Below are 16,672 nucleotides of genomic sequence, written 5' to 3'. Positions count from 1 at the left end.
GATGAGATGATTTGTATGAAAGAGCCTGTATGTCCAAGGAATAGCTGGCACTCGCCAAGTGTTTGTTTTGTTTCCTTCTAGATGATTAGTTGGTTGATGTTAGGAATTTAAATATCTAGGCTTCTGTTTTAAAGAAGTGCTCTTGTGTATATATTTGTAGGTCTGTATAAGAATATACACAAAGAGGGACTGGGGTTGTGGTCAATGGTAGAGAACTCACTTAGCGTGGATGAAGCACTGGGTTCAATCCTCAGCACCACATAATGATAAATAAATAAAGGTATTATGTCCATGTACAAATAAAAAATTTTTTAGAAGAATACACACAAAGATATCAACATTTCTAAGGCAAAGTTGTTGGAACCATGAAATCACTCTTGAAATTCTTTTTACATATGATTAATTGATCCTGTCCTAAAATTCCTGCAGCACAGGCCCCCATTCTTTATGGAATGAGATATAGTAATATACAAATAGCAAATCTGAAAATTCTGTAAAACTGTTTCCTTAAAATAAATTCTAGTTCTGCAGCCTAGTACACTAAACATTTTCATATGATAAACTGAATTTCTTTCCAATTGAGACAGTATTCATATGTCATAATTCAGCAATTTTAAAACTTGAGCAACTCACCCAGTAGTTATAAATAAAAATTCAAGTATTAATTACATGATTACAAGGCCTGGTTGTTTTGTTTTTGTTTTTTTCTTTCTTTTCTTTTAAGAAGGTCTTGGGGTTTTGTTTTGTTCTTGTAGTTTTAAGAGACAGGGTCTCACTATGTTGCCCAGACTATTTCAATCTCCTAGGCCCAAGCAATCCTCCTACCTCAGCCTCCTGAGTACTGTGGGACTACAGGTGCACAACACCATGCCTGGGAAGAAGTCCTGATTTTTTTATTCATAAAAATATGTAGTGCTTTTGGTCACTTCTCAAGGTACTACTAAGCTTCCTGACTAGGATTTTTTCCCCACCCACAGAGTGCTATCTGGGGTGACTGTATCAGATAATTTTTCAGGACTGTGCAGCTATCCCCAAAATGATCCATTTGAATGCCTCACTTAGCAAGGTAGTTTCCACTGGCGACTTGTTGCAGATTAGGGTCATTGCTGTCATGGAGGGCAATAGTTTCTCAGGCTTAGGCTCCTATACCAAAGTCACTGGTTTATTTGGAGCCCCAAGTCCCAGTATCTGCACATTCTATTTCAGTTCTCCTTTGGGTATCTGAATCCATGTCAGAAGTTTCCTAGAGTTTTTCTGACTTGGATTTTTGAAGGTCACTTTCAAAAAAAAAAAAAAGTTACTTCATCTTCATCCCTAATATCAACATATTTGTAAACCTGAGTTGCTTCCTACAATGTTTGCTTTGAGAATCTCAGTGAGTTGAGACAGCACAGTGATGCTTTTTTCTAATAACTTCATATACAAAATCAATTTGCAAATGCTGTTATGTCCTTTATGTGTTCTGAAATGTATTCTATTTTATATTCTGTGGTTTGTGTTATCTGGTATTTTTTTATAAGCTTTGCATCAATTTCTGTCTAAAAATATAAAGATTTTGAAGTGGCTTACTTTGATTTTGAGGTTGCACCATTACCTAAAAGACTTAGGGGCCTGGCTGAGGTGGGAGACATTGTCTAATGGTTACCGGGAGAACAAAGGTCAGGTTCAACAGATGTGGTGTAGTGTGAAGTAATTTTATGTCCAAGAAGTACAGTGGTGCAGTGTGGAGGTGGTAAGAACAAGTGAGTAATTCATTGGCACCAAGAAAGCAGGCTTTTAAGCTGGAATATAGAGGTCAGCTGACTGCTCACCCTGGGTTTAAATGGAGATATTTTTGTTAAGTCATCATGAAAGAAAAGGAGGGTGGTAACTAGAAACCAAGCACTTGCAGGTGGTCTAAGTGGAAAGTGTGACCTCACTGAGGGAAGACAAGATGAAGAGTGTGACAGTGCTTCTAGAAGGAAGAGGTAAGAAGATGAGCAAAATCTTAATGAGTTCCGTCCCTACCAAGCACCACCACTAGCAGAGTCCACCGACGCACTGAGGGACAGGTGGTGCCTAACTGCTGATTGACCAAGAGGGGGCCAACTGTGGTATGGTGGATGACAGGGAACCAACAAAGGCTGGGATGAGTTGTGTGTTCCTGCCTTTGGGTGTGGATTTGGCTTTCCTCCAGGGAGCAGCAGAGGGAGGGAATGCCAGTAAGCTGCTCCCAGACAAAATGGGGGACAGGAGCACTTCAGTGGAGCAGGAGTCTGTTGATTCAATTATGTCCTGTGACATTAGCTCAGAAAGGACAGTGATTGACTCTGCAAATGTTAAGCCAAATTAAATTTTTAAGCAAGTCATTTCCTGCTTATTAGAACACGTAAACTGTGGTTTCTATAAATGGTTTTCAGGGGGAAAATGTAGCTGTTTCCCTGTCTCTGACCTTCTGCTTTCTGAAAAGGCAAGTAATCAAAGAACACTTGCAGTTGTTTGAGACAAGTGATTTACCGAAAGGTGGATTTGCCTTTCAGAGAGGAGCACACAGTAGAAACCAATCAACAAACTGTGATATTAAAGAGCAATTATGAGGCATTTTAGAGATTTCATCTGACCCAGGTAGAAGGGGTAATTTTACAACTCTGATGAAATAAACAGACTGCTTTGGCAGTTTGACAAATTCCTCAATGAAAGAAGAGCAACGACAAGTTGATGGTTGCCATCTTTGTGTTGCTTTGGCTTCCATAAATTATGATTGCTAAGATTTAGCGATCATAGACCACGGTGTTAATATCATACTGTCTTTGAATTTTTGCTTAAAATGCAGCCTTGAAATCAGTGTCCTTTCTTACTATGAATACAGATAATATGCTTTTACTGCTTTTTTTCTTTTCATTTTTTTACTATATCATCAGAAATCCAAGTTATATGGTTAATATAAAAGCAAACAAAGGTCTAGTGTGTCATTTCAAGGAATATCAGAATAAAGACAAGATCCCAGAGGTCAAAGCTTTTCAGAGTATTTAGGTTATATGCAATCCAAGTAAAGCACAGGAAACAGCTTTGTATAAAAATGCCATTAAAATATACATCTTGTTTCACACTATAGAATAACTTGCCCAACTTTTTTTTCTTTTCTTAATTTAGTAACTGAGAGATGAGATGGATGCTTTTGCTGGGGGGGGGGAACTATTGCTACCCTTTATTGGTTGGTTTTCTGATTTCCATTCCTGAGCATAAATTGCTCTTTTAGGCCATATGAATTATGGATTAAACTAAAGCAGCAGTGTGGAAATCTTTAGGATGATTTTGAAGATTAAGAGTGTTAGCATTCGGTAGAAGTACAAAGCAAAAGATAAACCTATGCAAGTGACCAAAAAAAAAAAAGAAAGAAAGAAAGAAAGAAAGAAAAGAAAAAGAAATATGTTTCTCCTATTCATTTTCATTGGATATGATAAATGGATATTAATCTAGAGAAGTGTCCCCAACAATAATCTCTTTACCACCAAGGAGCTGCTCACTTCAAAGCCTTGTGACTGATGGGCATGTGGTGTTGGGGTAGCAGAAGCTGAACAAATGCTGATACTCAAGGGTCCCTGGAGCTCTTGGAAGCAGCCAGGGGCAGCCATAGTTGGGCGGAATGTGTTAGGCAAGGGGGTCCCAAATTGTTCTGTTAGTCCTGAATTCCTAAGAGCATTTTTGAGGAAGCAGATCCTTGATACCATTAAGTCGGGTAATGGTAGAATTGCCTGTTTAAATGACTTCTGTAGGTTTTCCAATAATTGACATCATACATAATAACCATTCATGCTAGTAGAAGAGACAACTAGAAAGAAATAAACCAAAATGCTCACAGTGGTCTCTCTAGGGAGAGAACTATGATTGATCTTTTCTTTTTTGAGTTTTTATGTTTCCATATATTTCCTAATCTATTTTTCAGTGATTAATACTTAATATTTCTGCAGAGAAATACATATAGGAATACATGAAAATGAACAGGGGAAACATATTTCTTTTTTTTCTGGTTACTTGCAAAGGTTCATAAACGTGTATTTCTATACATATTTCTATATGCATTTCTCTGCAGAAACCCCCAAAATATAAAAGTGTTATCTTGAAATTCAGCTGATTTTCCTGTTTGTCTTTTTAATTCAGACATTTCTAAACAAGGACAAGAGTGATGGTGATAGGGGGTACTTAAAAAACAATTAACAGGGCTGGGGTTGTCGCTCAGTGGTAGAGCACTCACCTAGCATGTGTGAGGCACTGGGTTCAATTCTCATCACCACATGTAAATAAATAAAATAAAGTTCTTTAACAACTAAAACTATTTTAAAAATTAACAAACTAACACTTAAAGGCAATCATTTTTTTTCTTTGGAGTGGATTGATTTACAACCCAAGTCAAGGTGGATAGATTGATGAAAAGTTATTACTAATATTGATTTAAAATATTCCCCATGAAAGCCCTATATTACACACATCACTGAGTCTCCAGATCATCACTGTTTATCAAAAGCCAGTTTCCAAGCCTTCCAGGGTACATTTATTATAAGTGCTTTTGAATGCATAGCAGATTCCTCCCACCATATAAGTGGTGATCTGCTAGTGCTACATGAATGCTTAAAACTGCACATTTTTGTCTTACAGAGTTGTCTTGGTTCAACTGGTGCCTTCCCGGGTCGTGTTTGCTCAGTCTCCTCCTCATTCTGTGCTTCAGGGAATCCTATGACAGACTTTATCTTGATGTGGTTGTCTCAGTTTAATAGCACAGACTCGAGGGAGTTTGAATGGAGACTGGAAATCAATACTGCACACTGCAGATTTGCTTGGAATTGCACATCTAACAGGAAAAAAGGAGAAGAAAGAAACTTCATTCAGAGGTTTTGTTAGGTTACAGATTATTGCATTAATTTAACTACTACTAGGTAATAATAATGTGGGACTTGAGTGGTAATAGGGGATTTTAAAACTCTACAAGTGGCATACCTGTGCCCAATTCTGGGGTTGGAAGAGTGACGTCTTACACATTCAGCACTACCTAAGGAATTCCCTCTGTGTTTTGTGCCAGTGCTAAACTACTGATAAACTGTAATTATGAAAAGAAAAGAAGGCATCTATCACATGAAGATAACGCCTCCTGAGGTCACATGACAGAATAGGAAGAAATGCCACTAACTTCTAAAGAAGTTTAAACCCTGTATCAGATTTTAATGAAAAAATAGCCAACAGTATATCGATAATAGAAATTAGCCACGTGTACACTACATGTTTTTTCTAATAAAAGCCATTTCTTATATGACTCCTCATTTTTAATCAGGTCAGAAGCCTTTGGCCATCCATGTCATGGGGATCAAGTGCTTTCCAGGGACTTCAGAGCACAAGCACTGTGTCTCCATCTCAACTCACCCTTGTTTCTCTGAATACAGTTTCATCTGCGAGGCCCTTAAATATCTACAGTAAGGGTGACTAACTGCTTGGTAGGGTTGCAATAACTATTGTATGAAGAGTGTGGTTCCGTTATGGCTGAGCACTTTGTTAAAAGCAAAATGACCAACCACACAGAGCATGTGTGTCTTCAGCCTACATGTGGCGGCATAAGCAGTAAAGTTCAGCGCCAACTGTTATTTAACCAGGGTTAGATTTTATTAAATGACCCTGAAAAGAACAATTTCTAACATCAGAATTTTCCAATCTGTTGAGTGATTTCTGAATCACACCCTTGTGTTCCAGTTCAGGTTGTAAATATTCAATTCTGTATGAAGTCAGTATATTTGAGAGGGCAGCATTTTGCCAGTACCTATTTTTTTTTCTATGAATGGTAGATTTTTTTTTTTTAAATAGCAGTAACTCGTTGGACAGCTCTCAGACATGATTTCACTATGACATAAAATCCACTGTGGTGGTAGCATGCTAACTCAAATGTTTAACATTTACATGATTCCCCTCACACAGAAAAAACAAACACTTACCCCAAAGTCAAGAATGACACTACCTTTATTACTCTCTGCTTCCTCCAGCTCCCTTCTTTCACCTCACTTGAAATTGTCACCCCATTTTCAGCTAAGTGTGTATTTTACTTGTCTTTCTGGACAGTGTAAGCCAGTCCCATGTCAGCTAGGGTGGGGAAGCGTGGTTAAGGAAGCTGGCAGCCCTCACTCCTGCTTGTCAGGGCATGTGTGCATACCATCACACTCCACAAGCACCTCAAATACCTCACCCTACCCTCTGAGCAAGCTCAAGACTATGCATTAACTCACCTCAGGCCTGGAGGAGGATTCTAGGACTGCCTGGTGTCTTCCAAAAATCTGATTGTGAAAGTAGAAAAATAAGAAAACCCTCGAAATGAAATGAACATCCTTCATTCACCTTTGACTCATCTCCCTTTTTTAAAAAATTTTTTATAACCTTTATTTTTATGTGGTGCTGAGGATCAAACCTGGTGCCTCACCATGCTAGGCGAACGTTCTACCCCTGAGCCACAACCCCAGTCCTGAATCATCTCCCTTTCTAACCACCTGCTCACTTAGCATCAAGAACTGAAGGAACTTGGGAAAGAGAAGAAATCCTGTGAAAGCTAGTCTTGGTTCCAACTGACTCTCTCGTCCTTATTAAATAAAAATGAAATAAAGTGAAGTTAGAATTCTTGAAGATGATTGAAAGTCAGCATTAAGGATATTAGTAGTCCATGACCTGGATGCTAAATAATCACCACCCCTTTCCATTTAGAAAGCAGAAAAGAAGCATGGAGTATGGGGTTTAGTCACACCATTGTGTTTAAGGACTATGCTATATCAAATCCTGTTATAATGAGACTTCTGACAAAACATTTTAATTAACAGTTCATTCTACTTTTAGCAAAGTACAGAATAACACATACAAAATGATACATACCTCAGTAACTGATTAGCTGGAAGACATCCCAAGTGGGCAGTGATTAACAGTTCTTGCTTTGGACCAAGCACCGACTGCTCTTTGGCCTAGGTGCAGGGAGCCAAGTCTGCGGGTCCCCTCCAGGTCAGCTTACCCCTCCAGTTGATCATTGTTCTAATCACAAACTGCAGCTGTTTTAAATGATCAAAATTTCATCTGCCAGGCCTGATAGGAAGAAAACCAAAGGCTTGTGTGTAGGGAGAGGACCATATGTTACTTATCTGAACATTGCAAATCATAATTTTTTGGTTTTTATTCCTAGCCTGCATCAAAATAGACTAGCTATTATCTTTGTACTTTTTGAACACACATTGTAGAACCCAAATGAAATCTTTTTTTTTTTCCAAATGAAATCTTATAACTGGAAGAAATTTTAACCCTCCACTAAGCCAAGCCCTCATTTTAGAATTTAGAGAAATGATCCTAGAAAGGTAAAGTATCTTGCCAAAGTATTAATTACAGTTATCCCCCAATATCCATGGAAGATTGGTTCCAGGACAACCCCCCATACACAGATATCAAAATCCTCACAGATCAAAATCCTTTGTATAAAATGTATTAGTACTTGCAGATAACTGATTTAAATCCTCCCCTATACTTTAAGTCATCTACCTATACAATGTAAATACCATGTAAATAGTTGTTACACTGTGTTGTTATTAAGGAATAATAACTTTATCTGTCTTTAGTACAGGTACAATTTTTTTTTTCAAAAATGTTTTATCTTTGGTGGGTTAAATCCACAGATAGAGAAACTGTGGAGAGGAAGGACCCCATGTAATAAAAAGGTAGAACTAAGACCCACATTTTTATTCCCAAAATAGTTTCTCCTCCTTACCTCACAAATTGGAAGGTTAATTTAGACCATTTCATGGGTTCATGAATATTCTTCTGTGTCCAAAATTGATGGGGCTTATGAGTGAATTGTCATTATCGAATATGAAAAGTTCAGGAACTAAATCGAGGTGATCACTGATTTACAAGTGAGATTATAAGTAAAATTTATAAATAAATCATTATCCTGTAGGTGCTCTAACATCTCTTAAGTCTTAACTTGCAGTGACATTGTATGAAAGATTCTGATGAATAATTCAGTCCTCATAAACCCAGCTAACATCATTATTAATTGGTAAGGACATTTATAGTGTAAGTTCCCTGTGGCTTATCAATTAATACTTCACAGTTTATGGGAAGAAGCAGTTTTTAATATGATCCATGGTAGAGGTAAAGCAATAAGATAATTACACAAGTGCATTTCACTGGAAGATGGAGCTATTAAAACAACAAGAGGGAATCAAGTGCACATGTAATTTTGTATATTTAAACATATGGCCTGAGGGCCAGGTTTTATCATGGATCATATATTCATGTTTAATTATTGAGAATGTTTACAGCTTGTTTTTATGAAGCTTCTCTAATGAAGGATCCAAGCTAAGGGATTTTAAGTTGAAAAGATTAAATCCCCATCTACTTATCTTTTAATTAGTTTTTTTTAACTCTTGTTTGTACTAAAATCCAGGCATTTGTCTTGCAATCTGCCTGAATACAAGCTTCATTTTAAACTCAAGATCAAATAAAAATGTATAGCAAATTTGTTTTCAATTTAGGTTAAGAATCACATTAATTTGTCCCTGAAATAATAAGTACAGGAATTACTATGATCATACCATATCACCAGGCAAGTACAGGAGCTGTGATATGGGGAACTGCCCATCTCCTAGCCCAGCATTCTTTCCAATAGTAAGAGCACTTACCTCGCACACACAAGGCCCCGGGATAGATCTCCAATACTGCAAAAACAAAGACATAAAGAAAACAATATAATGTCACCTTAGAGAAACAGATCATTTGATCAGACTTATAAATACAGAAAAGAGTACAATTCCACAATAATTTGGAATTATTGAACAGAAGGGAATAAGACAAAGTTTATTTCTATTACCATCAAGCAGTTTTGCCAGTCTGTAAGAAAAGATAAGCACTGGAGCTGGGGATGTGACTCAATCCGTAGCGCACTCGCCTGGCATGCATGGGGCGCTGGGTTCAATCCTCAGCACCACATAAAAATTTAAAAAATAATAAAGGTTTTGTGTCCACCGAAAACTAAAAAATAAATATTAAAAAATTCTCTCTCTCTCTCTCTTAAAAAAAAAAAAAAAGATAAGCACTACTCAGGGGAAAGTGTGAGACCATCCTAGAAGAGTGGAAGTTCACTTGGGGTGCTGCTTTAAGAGCAGGCCTGGGGCCCCGTGCTCAGCAGAGGCGAGTGTCTGCTCACCCACCTCTCAGCTGTCCCGAGCTCCCATTCTTGCTCAGAGTCCTCCTTGTTCCACTGGAGCCTCAGACTTAGGAGAGGCTCTAGGAATGAAAACCAGGCTGTGAGGAGACTCTGGAGGCGTTACCTCTGGCCAGGAGCTGGGAGTGAGGGAGGCTGGGAGCAGAGAGGACAATTACATGTTTCTCAGTCTCTCCAGTTTAAGCTCTTTCTTGATCAGAACTGAAACAACAGCAGCCCCTTCTCACCGTACTGTTTTCTGAGGCTCTGACTCCTTGTTGCCTGAGGTACCTCAGTTTCCAGAACTTGTGTGAATCTGAATTCAACTTTGGCCCAGAATTCTGGCTTCCTTGCCCTGATGTTCTAGCACAGACCTTCACCCCCAACCCTCCCCAGACTCCTGTGGAAAGCAAGGCCACACATCTGGGCTTCTCTCTCCTGAACAGGACACTGGCATAAGCAAAACCTAAGTAAATCCAGGGAAAAGATTAAACAGTTCTCACAGCTAAGTCTTGTAAATTAGAATATTTCCCTGAAATGGGAATTGCAAAGGTCTTGGATAGTGTGTAGTTATTATTTATTGCATTTTTTAAAAGATGAGCTAATTGCTTTATGTGCCTTAGAACCTGGTAGACCTCAAACAATAGCCTTCCATCTCTGCCCTCTCTCTAAAAGAGCAGAAGTTATCTCAGCCCTAGCTGTTCTGTTCATTGAACAAGATTTAACTTAAAAAATTTAAAGCCTAGCTAAAAAATGAAAGAAAGCATGAAATTGATTTTTAGCAACTTTGATAAAATACTAAGACACATCAAACCATTTTAGCTCTAAATGTGTTGGACTTAGTGCACTGTAAGTCTCAGAACCCTGAAGGGGTTGCCAGAAAATCTACCCAAACATTGCAGCACTCTTAGGATGCCCTGCAAGCTCTCCTAATTTATACAGGATATCTCACAGTCTTTAACAAATTGGCAAGGCTAACTTATAAATACTTCATATTCACCCTAATGTTAGAAAACTATTTTAAATTAGTATTTAATTTAGGCTTGTCTAATTTACATTAGCTTTCTTCTTATTTACTTACCAGGAATATGGAATGAAAGAAATGATCTAATCCAACCAGCATGTTTTATAAAAGGATAGACAGACAGCCTTTTATGTTAAATGATACAGCTGGGTTTTAGCAGATCCCCCAACTCCTAGACCAGCATTCTTTCCATAAATGATCAATGTATTAGCCAGAATTAATCCTTTTAATTTCCTCTCACATCTTTTCAAGTTTTTTAAATTACACAAGGCATGCATGAATGTATAACAACTATGAAATAGCCAAGACAGGAACAGAGCAAAGTCCACCTCTACATAAGTACGTGCTATCTCACTGGTTCTTCTCTCTAGACAGTCATCATGAATTCTCCTAGAGGACATTTTAAATAAAGTCATTTAGGGAACTATTTCTTGGACCATGCCAGCATAAACTTTATGGGCAGAAGCAGGAATTTCTGAGACCCCCCAGATGACTCTCAAGGAGAGCAGTGGTTAATACAGACACTTCACACACCTGGCTCTGTACCATCAAGTTCTATCATACGCTGAAGTTTGATAGAACTTGATGGTACAGAGCCAGGTGAGTGCAGTGTCTGTATTATCCTGTTTTCTTATACAATACACACTTCTGTATTTGTATTGGAAATATAGTTTCTATTCTTATACCTCCAAGTAAAGTTCTTGTGCTATGAGAGAGAAAAAAAAAGCAAAGCAAAGCATGACCCTCCCCAGAATCCAAATAGAGTTTCTTGACAGGGTTTTCTTGACTCCTGCAATATTGTAGAGAACAGAAGGTTGAGAGAATAAGTTTGTGTCTTGTCATTTTTTTTTAAAATAGAGATTCTGGTAATTCTTAATATTTTTGTGACCACCCTACTTTTGAAGCAATCTGCAGAACTGATGAACCATAGCAGAACAAGAATTTAGCTTCATTTGGTCACTTCTTTCTTTCCTGTTCTCTTGCCCATCCAGCTTTCTCCTTTCTGGTCATTTCTCTGTATTTCTGAATATGCTTGGAAGTGAGCTGTGTGAACTAGGTTATCTGAGTTACCAGCAGTAGAGAAGAGAGCTGGCCCCACAATTTCCTCATGGACTAGAGAGGGCACAAAGAGTGAGCACTGGCCTAGGAGCCCGAGGGCCTGGCTCTTATCCCAGGCCTGGTGAAGTCATTTCTCACTTATGAACATCTCTAAAATAAGGGGAGAATTGTAATGTTTTGAACAACCAAATTAAAATAAATAAATAAATAAAATAAGGGGGAGAATAGAATAATGATGTTCCCCTAGGTTTCTTCCAGTTTAGAAATTCCAGTCCATGCTTATTTCAGTGTTAGAAAATGACCAAAGCACCTGCAGTCTATAGACTAAAGAGCTTCCCAGTGCTTTCATGTTCCATTTGTGCAGCAGCCCCCTCATCACGTGAACACATGAAATATTATGCTGCATACATTTCAACAAGAAAAAAATGTCTTTTTCAGTGTCTGTGGTAGGAGATAAGCTTCAGGTGCTGTTTATTTTCCCGTAGGACTTTATATATGAAATTCAGGATTTATTAAATTTATCAAGGGCAATAAGAGAAAAGCTGTCATCTGATGTTGAAAACATTCTGGGAGCCAGGTGGGAGTACTGCATTTGCTCACCAGAGTCAGACACCTATCCTGTAGTCTGGTTTGATTCATTGTGAGGTGGCCTGGATTTGCGACTGTAGAAATCAAGCCATCAGGTCAGATAGCAAGGCTGATCCTTGAACTTATTATCTAGAGTTATGGTACCAAACAACTGTGAGATGCAACAGTGTCATCTCTACAGAGCCAGATTCTTCCAGCAGAGCTATGCAAACACCTTCCTGGGTGAGGGCAGAGGAGCAAGCACGTTAAGATGTGATCTACCTGCAGGTGTAGTGTATGCAGCTTCACTGCAACTCTAACACAGAGCAATGAACCCAAAGAAGACCACTGGGAAGTAGGAGGCCTGGCCTTTGTCCTGGGTAAGTGGACTATTCTCTGTGGACTTGTGTGCCTCTCTCATGGGAGGGTCAGAGTGGATTCTCCTTTGGGCTGAAGAGTTTTATAGTTCTCTGATCTATATCTGTTAGTCGCACACAGCAGAAAGCAGAAAACCATGTGAATTCGATACTTTTCTACTAGTTCTCCCAGTTTAGACACTGTGTTTTCAAACAAACTGGGAACTTCTACAAACTCCTATTCCTTGTGGGCTAGGAAGTTATGGAAACTCCTTGAGACTGTTATTCTACCCATTTTCTGCTGCCTGTCTAGTTGGGGTAAAGGTGACTGTCTTGAACCAGATTCTGATTCCCTTTCCTACTCAGTCATACTTTATCAGTATTCCTTTACCAATTTTTGTTATCTAGATTCTGAAAATTTTTTTGACTTTTAATTTTCTTACACAAAACTGTACCTTTCATCTTAAAGCAGAATATGATCTTTTTCCTTCTGCTTTATAATATAATTTGAACATATCAACATTCTAGAATAAAATCAGGCATAATTTCATCATAGCCAGTATCAAATACTAGGTGAAGCAGATTATATAAAAATTTTTAAAAGAAGAAGGAAAAGAAGCAGGATGGAGAAATCTGTATCCAATAATTCAACCAGTATATTTTGGTCTCCTGCTCTATGCTGGCCACTGGGCTAGACACTGAGGATGAAGACACAAATAAGAGGTCACCTTGGCCCTCAGATTTGCACTCCATTGAGCCTATTCATAAAAATATAACTAAAAGCCAGCAACCACCCCAAAATGGCTGTTGGAATCTTTTGTAACTCATATCTATGCTGTCTTAGTTTCTGTATGTGGAGTCTTACTCTCTTGAGAGAGTATATTCTAAATCCTGTTTTCATGAGCCATTAAAAATTTGTGCTAGGCCAGATGTTGTGGTGCACACCTGTAATCTCAGCAGCTTGGGAGGCTGGACAGAAGGATCACGAGTTCAAAGCCAGCCTCAGTAACAGTGAGGCACTAAGCAACTCAGTGAGACCCTGCCTCTAAATAAAATACAAAATAGGGCTGGGGATGTGGCTCAGTGGTCAAGTACCCCTGAGTTAAATCCCCAGTACAAAAAAAAAGAGAGAGAGAGAGAAACATATTTCATGCTTATCCTTAATCAATGTACACTTATGTGTGGACTTCATTGAGTAAAAAATAACCGTGGACAAACTTTGAAGGGAAAGGCAGAAAAATCTGTTTTGATGGCTTGAAAATAAGTGGAAAGGTTTTTAGGGAAAACCAAAAAACTTCTAACGATTTCAGACCTGCCAGTATTCATTCAGGCATGAGATTAGGCCAGAAGAAGAGCCTAGCAAGGGAGAGGTTGGAACCATGTAAGGAGATCCATGAGACCATAGGAGATGAGTTATTGAACTATAAACCCGCCCTGAGGACTGGGGGTATCGCTCAGTGGTAGAACAAGTACTTAGCATACACAGGCCCTGAGTTCAATTCCCAGCACCACCAAAAATAAAATAGCCCTGTAGACCTGTTTGTTAATACGTCTGCCAAACTGAGGTAGAAGAGGAGGTTTGGAGGTATGGAGTTGTGGTAGAAGCAGGTTCTGGAAAGCAGAGCCAGAAATCAGCTCATTCACACTGAGTCATCTGGCCTGGTCTCTTGCCTCCAAGCTCATCCTGCCTGCAGCGTGTCTGGCCAACTGTTTTTTCAACTCTCAAGGGATGGAGATGCTTCAGCCTCCCCAGAGCCATTCCTTTTGCCCTTAGAAGTAGTTGCTTTCTAAGAATGGCAGTGGGAGGGAGGGGTCCTGAAAGAGTGGCAGAGGGGAGACAAGACAAACAGAACAAATCAGTATAAAGAACCCTCCAAAGGAAGAGTGGGGAACAGCCTCCACATTTCACACTTCCTTTCCTCACTTAAATGTGAGCAGCTGGCTTCAAGAATGTGGGGATTCCAGAAGGTAAAACCAGCCATCTGGGAACCCTGTTCTCCCAGATGCCCTGACTGGCACAGGGGAGGGTCCTATTCTGCTCTGAGAAAGCAGCGTGGATCTAAACATCCACCGCTGCCCAAGGGAAGCTGTATTTTGTCCAAGATCTGTAACTTTCACAAATCTCCCTCCAAAGCAATGTTCTGTAAATGAAGGCATGCCTTCCATACCACTTGGTTGTCTTCCATGCACTCTGCCAGAGGAACTACTTTGCATAGCAGTTCTCAGATGCAAAGTCATCTTGGCTAGTCCAAGGGGATTCCATCCAAGTAAAGTTACCATCTCTTCCTCCATTCAGACCTTTCCATCTGCCTCCACCCTCTCAGTCACATGCCCAGAAATGAGTCAAAAAACCTGTCCAGCCAAAATCACTGTCCAAAAGCCCAAGTGCTCTGTTGTTCTCCCTCTATTTTCAAGTTGAGTACTTGGCCTAGTCTTCTTATGCCATTTGTCATCTGGCTTTCAAAGGTCTGCACTACGTCACAGAGCAGACAGGCAGGGACAGGTTACAGGTGGAGGAAGAGGAAGCAGCCGCAGGGAGCTGGAGACTGTCCAGCAGCCACTAGGCCCCACCATGCCTAACTGGCTCCACCTTCCCCATCCCCGGTCTTGGCCTTCTTGATGCCTAGAATCTCATTCCAGTTCACTCCTCCCCAAACCTCTCCTGCCAGGCCCAGGCTGTGCTGAAGCCCTTATCTCCTTTTCAGTTTGGAAGAATAGAGTCCTTTCCTTTGGGGATCTGGGTCAGTCCTGGAAATGACTTTCAGCTGAGATTGCAGCAGAGGAACTTCTGATTGCCACTATGAAATAGTACTCCAGTAGGCTGCCATGGACCCCCTGCCTCTGGAGATCAAAGCAAGAGAAAGGGTCAGGACTGTCCCAGAGGATGGGGATCATCTCTTGAGATGCCTCCCAGCTCCAGGACCTGATTTTTAAATGGCAACACCAAGATGTAGATAAAGGCTATATGCAGGCTCCTTGGAGGCAGGGGCTGCCCCTCCTGTGACATCCCATGTGCCTGAGCAAACTTTCTGTACCCTGCAGAGACGGTGCAGCATATAAGGGTGCGTGGAGGGAGTTCAAATCCTGTCCATGTGGAAACTAGATGCTGGGGACCAGTGGGCACTGGCTCTGCCACCTGGTAGATCTATGCAGGAGGGTAGGCCAGAGTGTGGATGTGTGATGAGTCCCTCACCCCCGATTGCAGCACATTACAACCTATGAAGTGTCCTGTGTGTTTTTAAATAATTCTTACCATGTAAAGATTGTATTACATTTTAATAAATTTTTTTTTCATTTTACTTTTGTAATATTGGGGTTTTATAGATTTTTATTTTATGGCCAACTATACTTTTGTAAGGAAATGTTGAAGTCTTGAGTATTTTTATCCTTTTAGAAAACTATGGTTAATGTCAACTGTAAGCACTGATAAATATTATTCATGTGCAATTTTTCTTCCTTTCACTCGGGACTTTTTAAGAAACTGTGTTTTGGCATAGTGTTTTATTTAAAATGCTGCTTCGTTTTACACATTGTGAATACTGAAGATTCTGAAAAATAAAGATGCATTTAAAATCTCTGTGCTGTTACATTGTGGAAATGGTAATGTGCATTGCTTTGCCAAAGTGGTAATTAAATGTTTAATGGTTTAGAACTCCTAGTTCAGAATAGGGGTTCTAGTCATCACTCACAGTGCAGGGCTTCCAGACAAGCCTCCGTTTCCTTGGAAAATGCACTTGGGAATGGTGATCTCCTGCTCAGCTAGGAAATATGGTTATGTTGACAAGATGGTTGTCATGCTTGTGGCTCTGCAATAAATGTGTACTGAAAGCACTTGTGATAACGTGGTCCGCATTTTGTTTTTAATCAAACTCCAAATGGCAAGAGAAGTGGAGCCAAAACTCCCTGAGCATTCAGGCAGCAAGATGTGGTGGGAAAAATAGGAGCTTGGAAGCAGAGGAGACTGGGCCAAGTCCTGCTCCTTCAACTACAGGCCCTGAGACTTAGAATTCTTTCATCGTTTGGTCATGACCATTTCCTCATCTACTAAAAAGTATATATATATATATATATATATATATATATATATATATATATATATATATATACATGTGTGTGTGTGTGTATCTAATTATAATTATTGAGAAATTGTATAATTATATTTACCTCACTTGTGTGAGAGTTTTCAGAATCAAAATGGCATCACTTCTGTCAAGGTCCTTAATAAATGGAGCAGGGAAGTCCAGGAAGGAAGATTCTCACCCACAATTGCTTGATAACAAGAATGATCACAAAAGACTCTGTCAAGGGGGTTGGAGATACAACTCAGTGGCAGGACATTTATCTAGCATGCATGAGGCCCTGGGTTCCACCCCTAGCACCACAAAAAGAAAGAGAGAGAGAGAACGAACTACCAAAACCATAACCTTGCATAAAGGCCTCTGCAAAGATATCTGTCCAGTAACTGTTCCACCT

The 16,672-nt window shown here is 39.6% G+C and overlaps 1 protein-coding gene across 1 annotated transcript in view; it reads left to right on the top strand.

The window, feature by feature from the left end:
- Slc49a4 (solute carrier family 49 member 4) overlaps nt 1-16,030 on the top strand; it is a 104,260-nt gene extending 88,230 nt beyond the window's left edge. The window contains exon 9 of the mRNA XM_078044123.1: nt 4,636-16,030. Within this exon, the coding sequence (XP_077900249.1) occupies nt 4,636-4,751 (116 nt within the window). The 3' untranslated portion in view covers nt 4,752-16,030. The remainder of the gene's footprint in view (nt 1-4,635) is intronic.
- The last annotated feature ends 642 nt before the right edge of the window (nt 16,031-16,672 follow it).

This window comes from Ictidomys tridecemlineatus, chromosome 3 (genome assembly GCF_052094955.1).
Source record: "Ictidomys tridecemlineatus isolate mIctTri1 chromosome 3, mIctTri1.hap1, whole genome shotgun sequence".
Taxonomy (NCBI): domain Eukaryota; kingdom Metazoa; phylum Chordata; class Mammalia; order Rodentia; family Sciuridae; genus Ictidomys; species Ictidomys tridecemlineatus.
The sequence above is the reverse complement of the archived record's forward strand: the minus strand, read 5'-3'. Positions and strand labels throughout refer to the sequence as shown.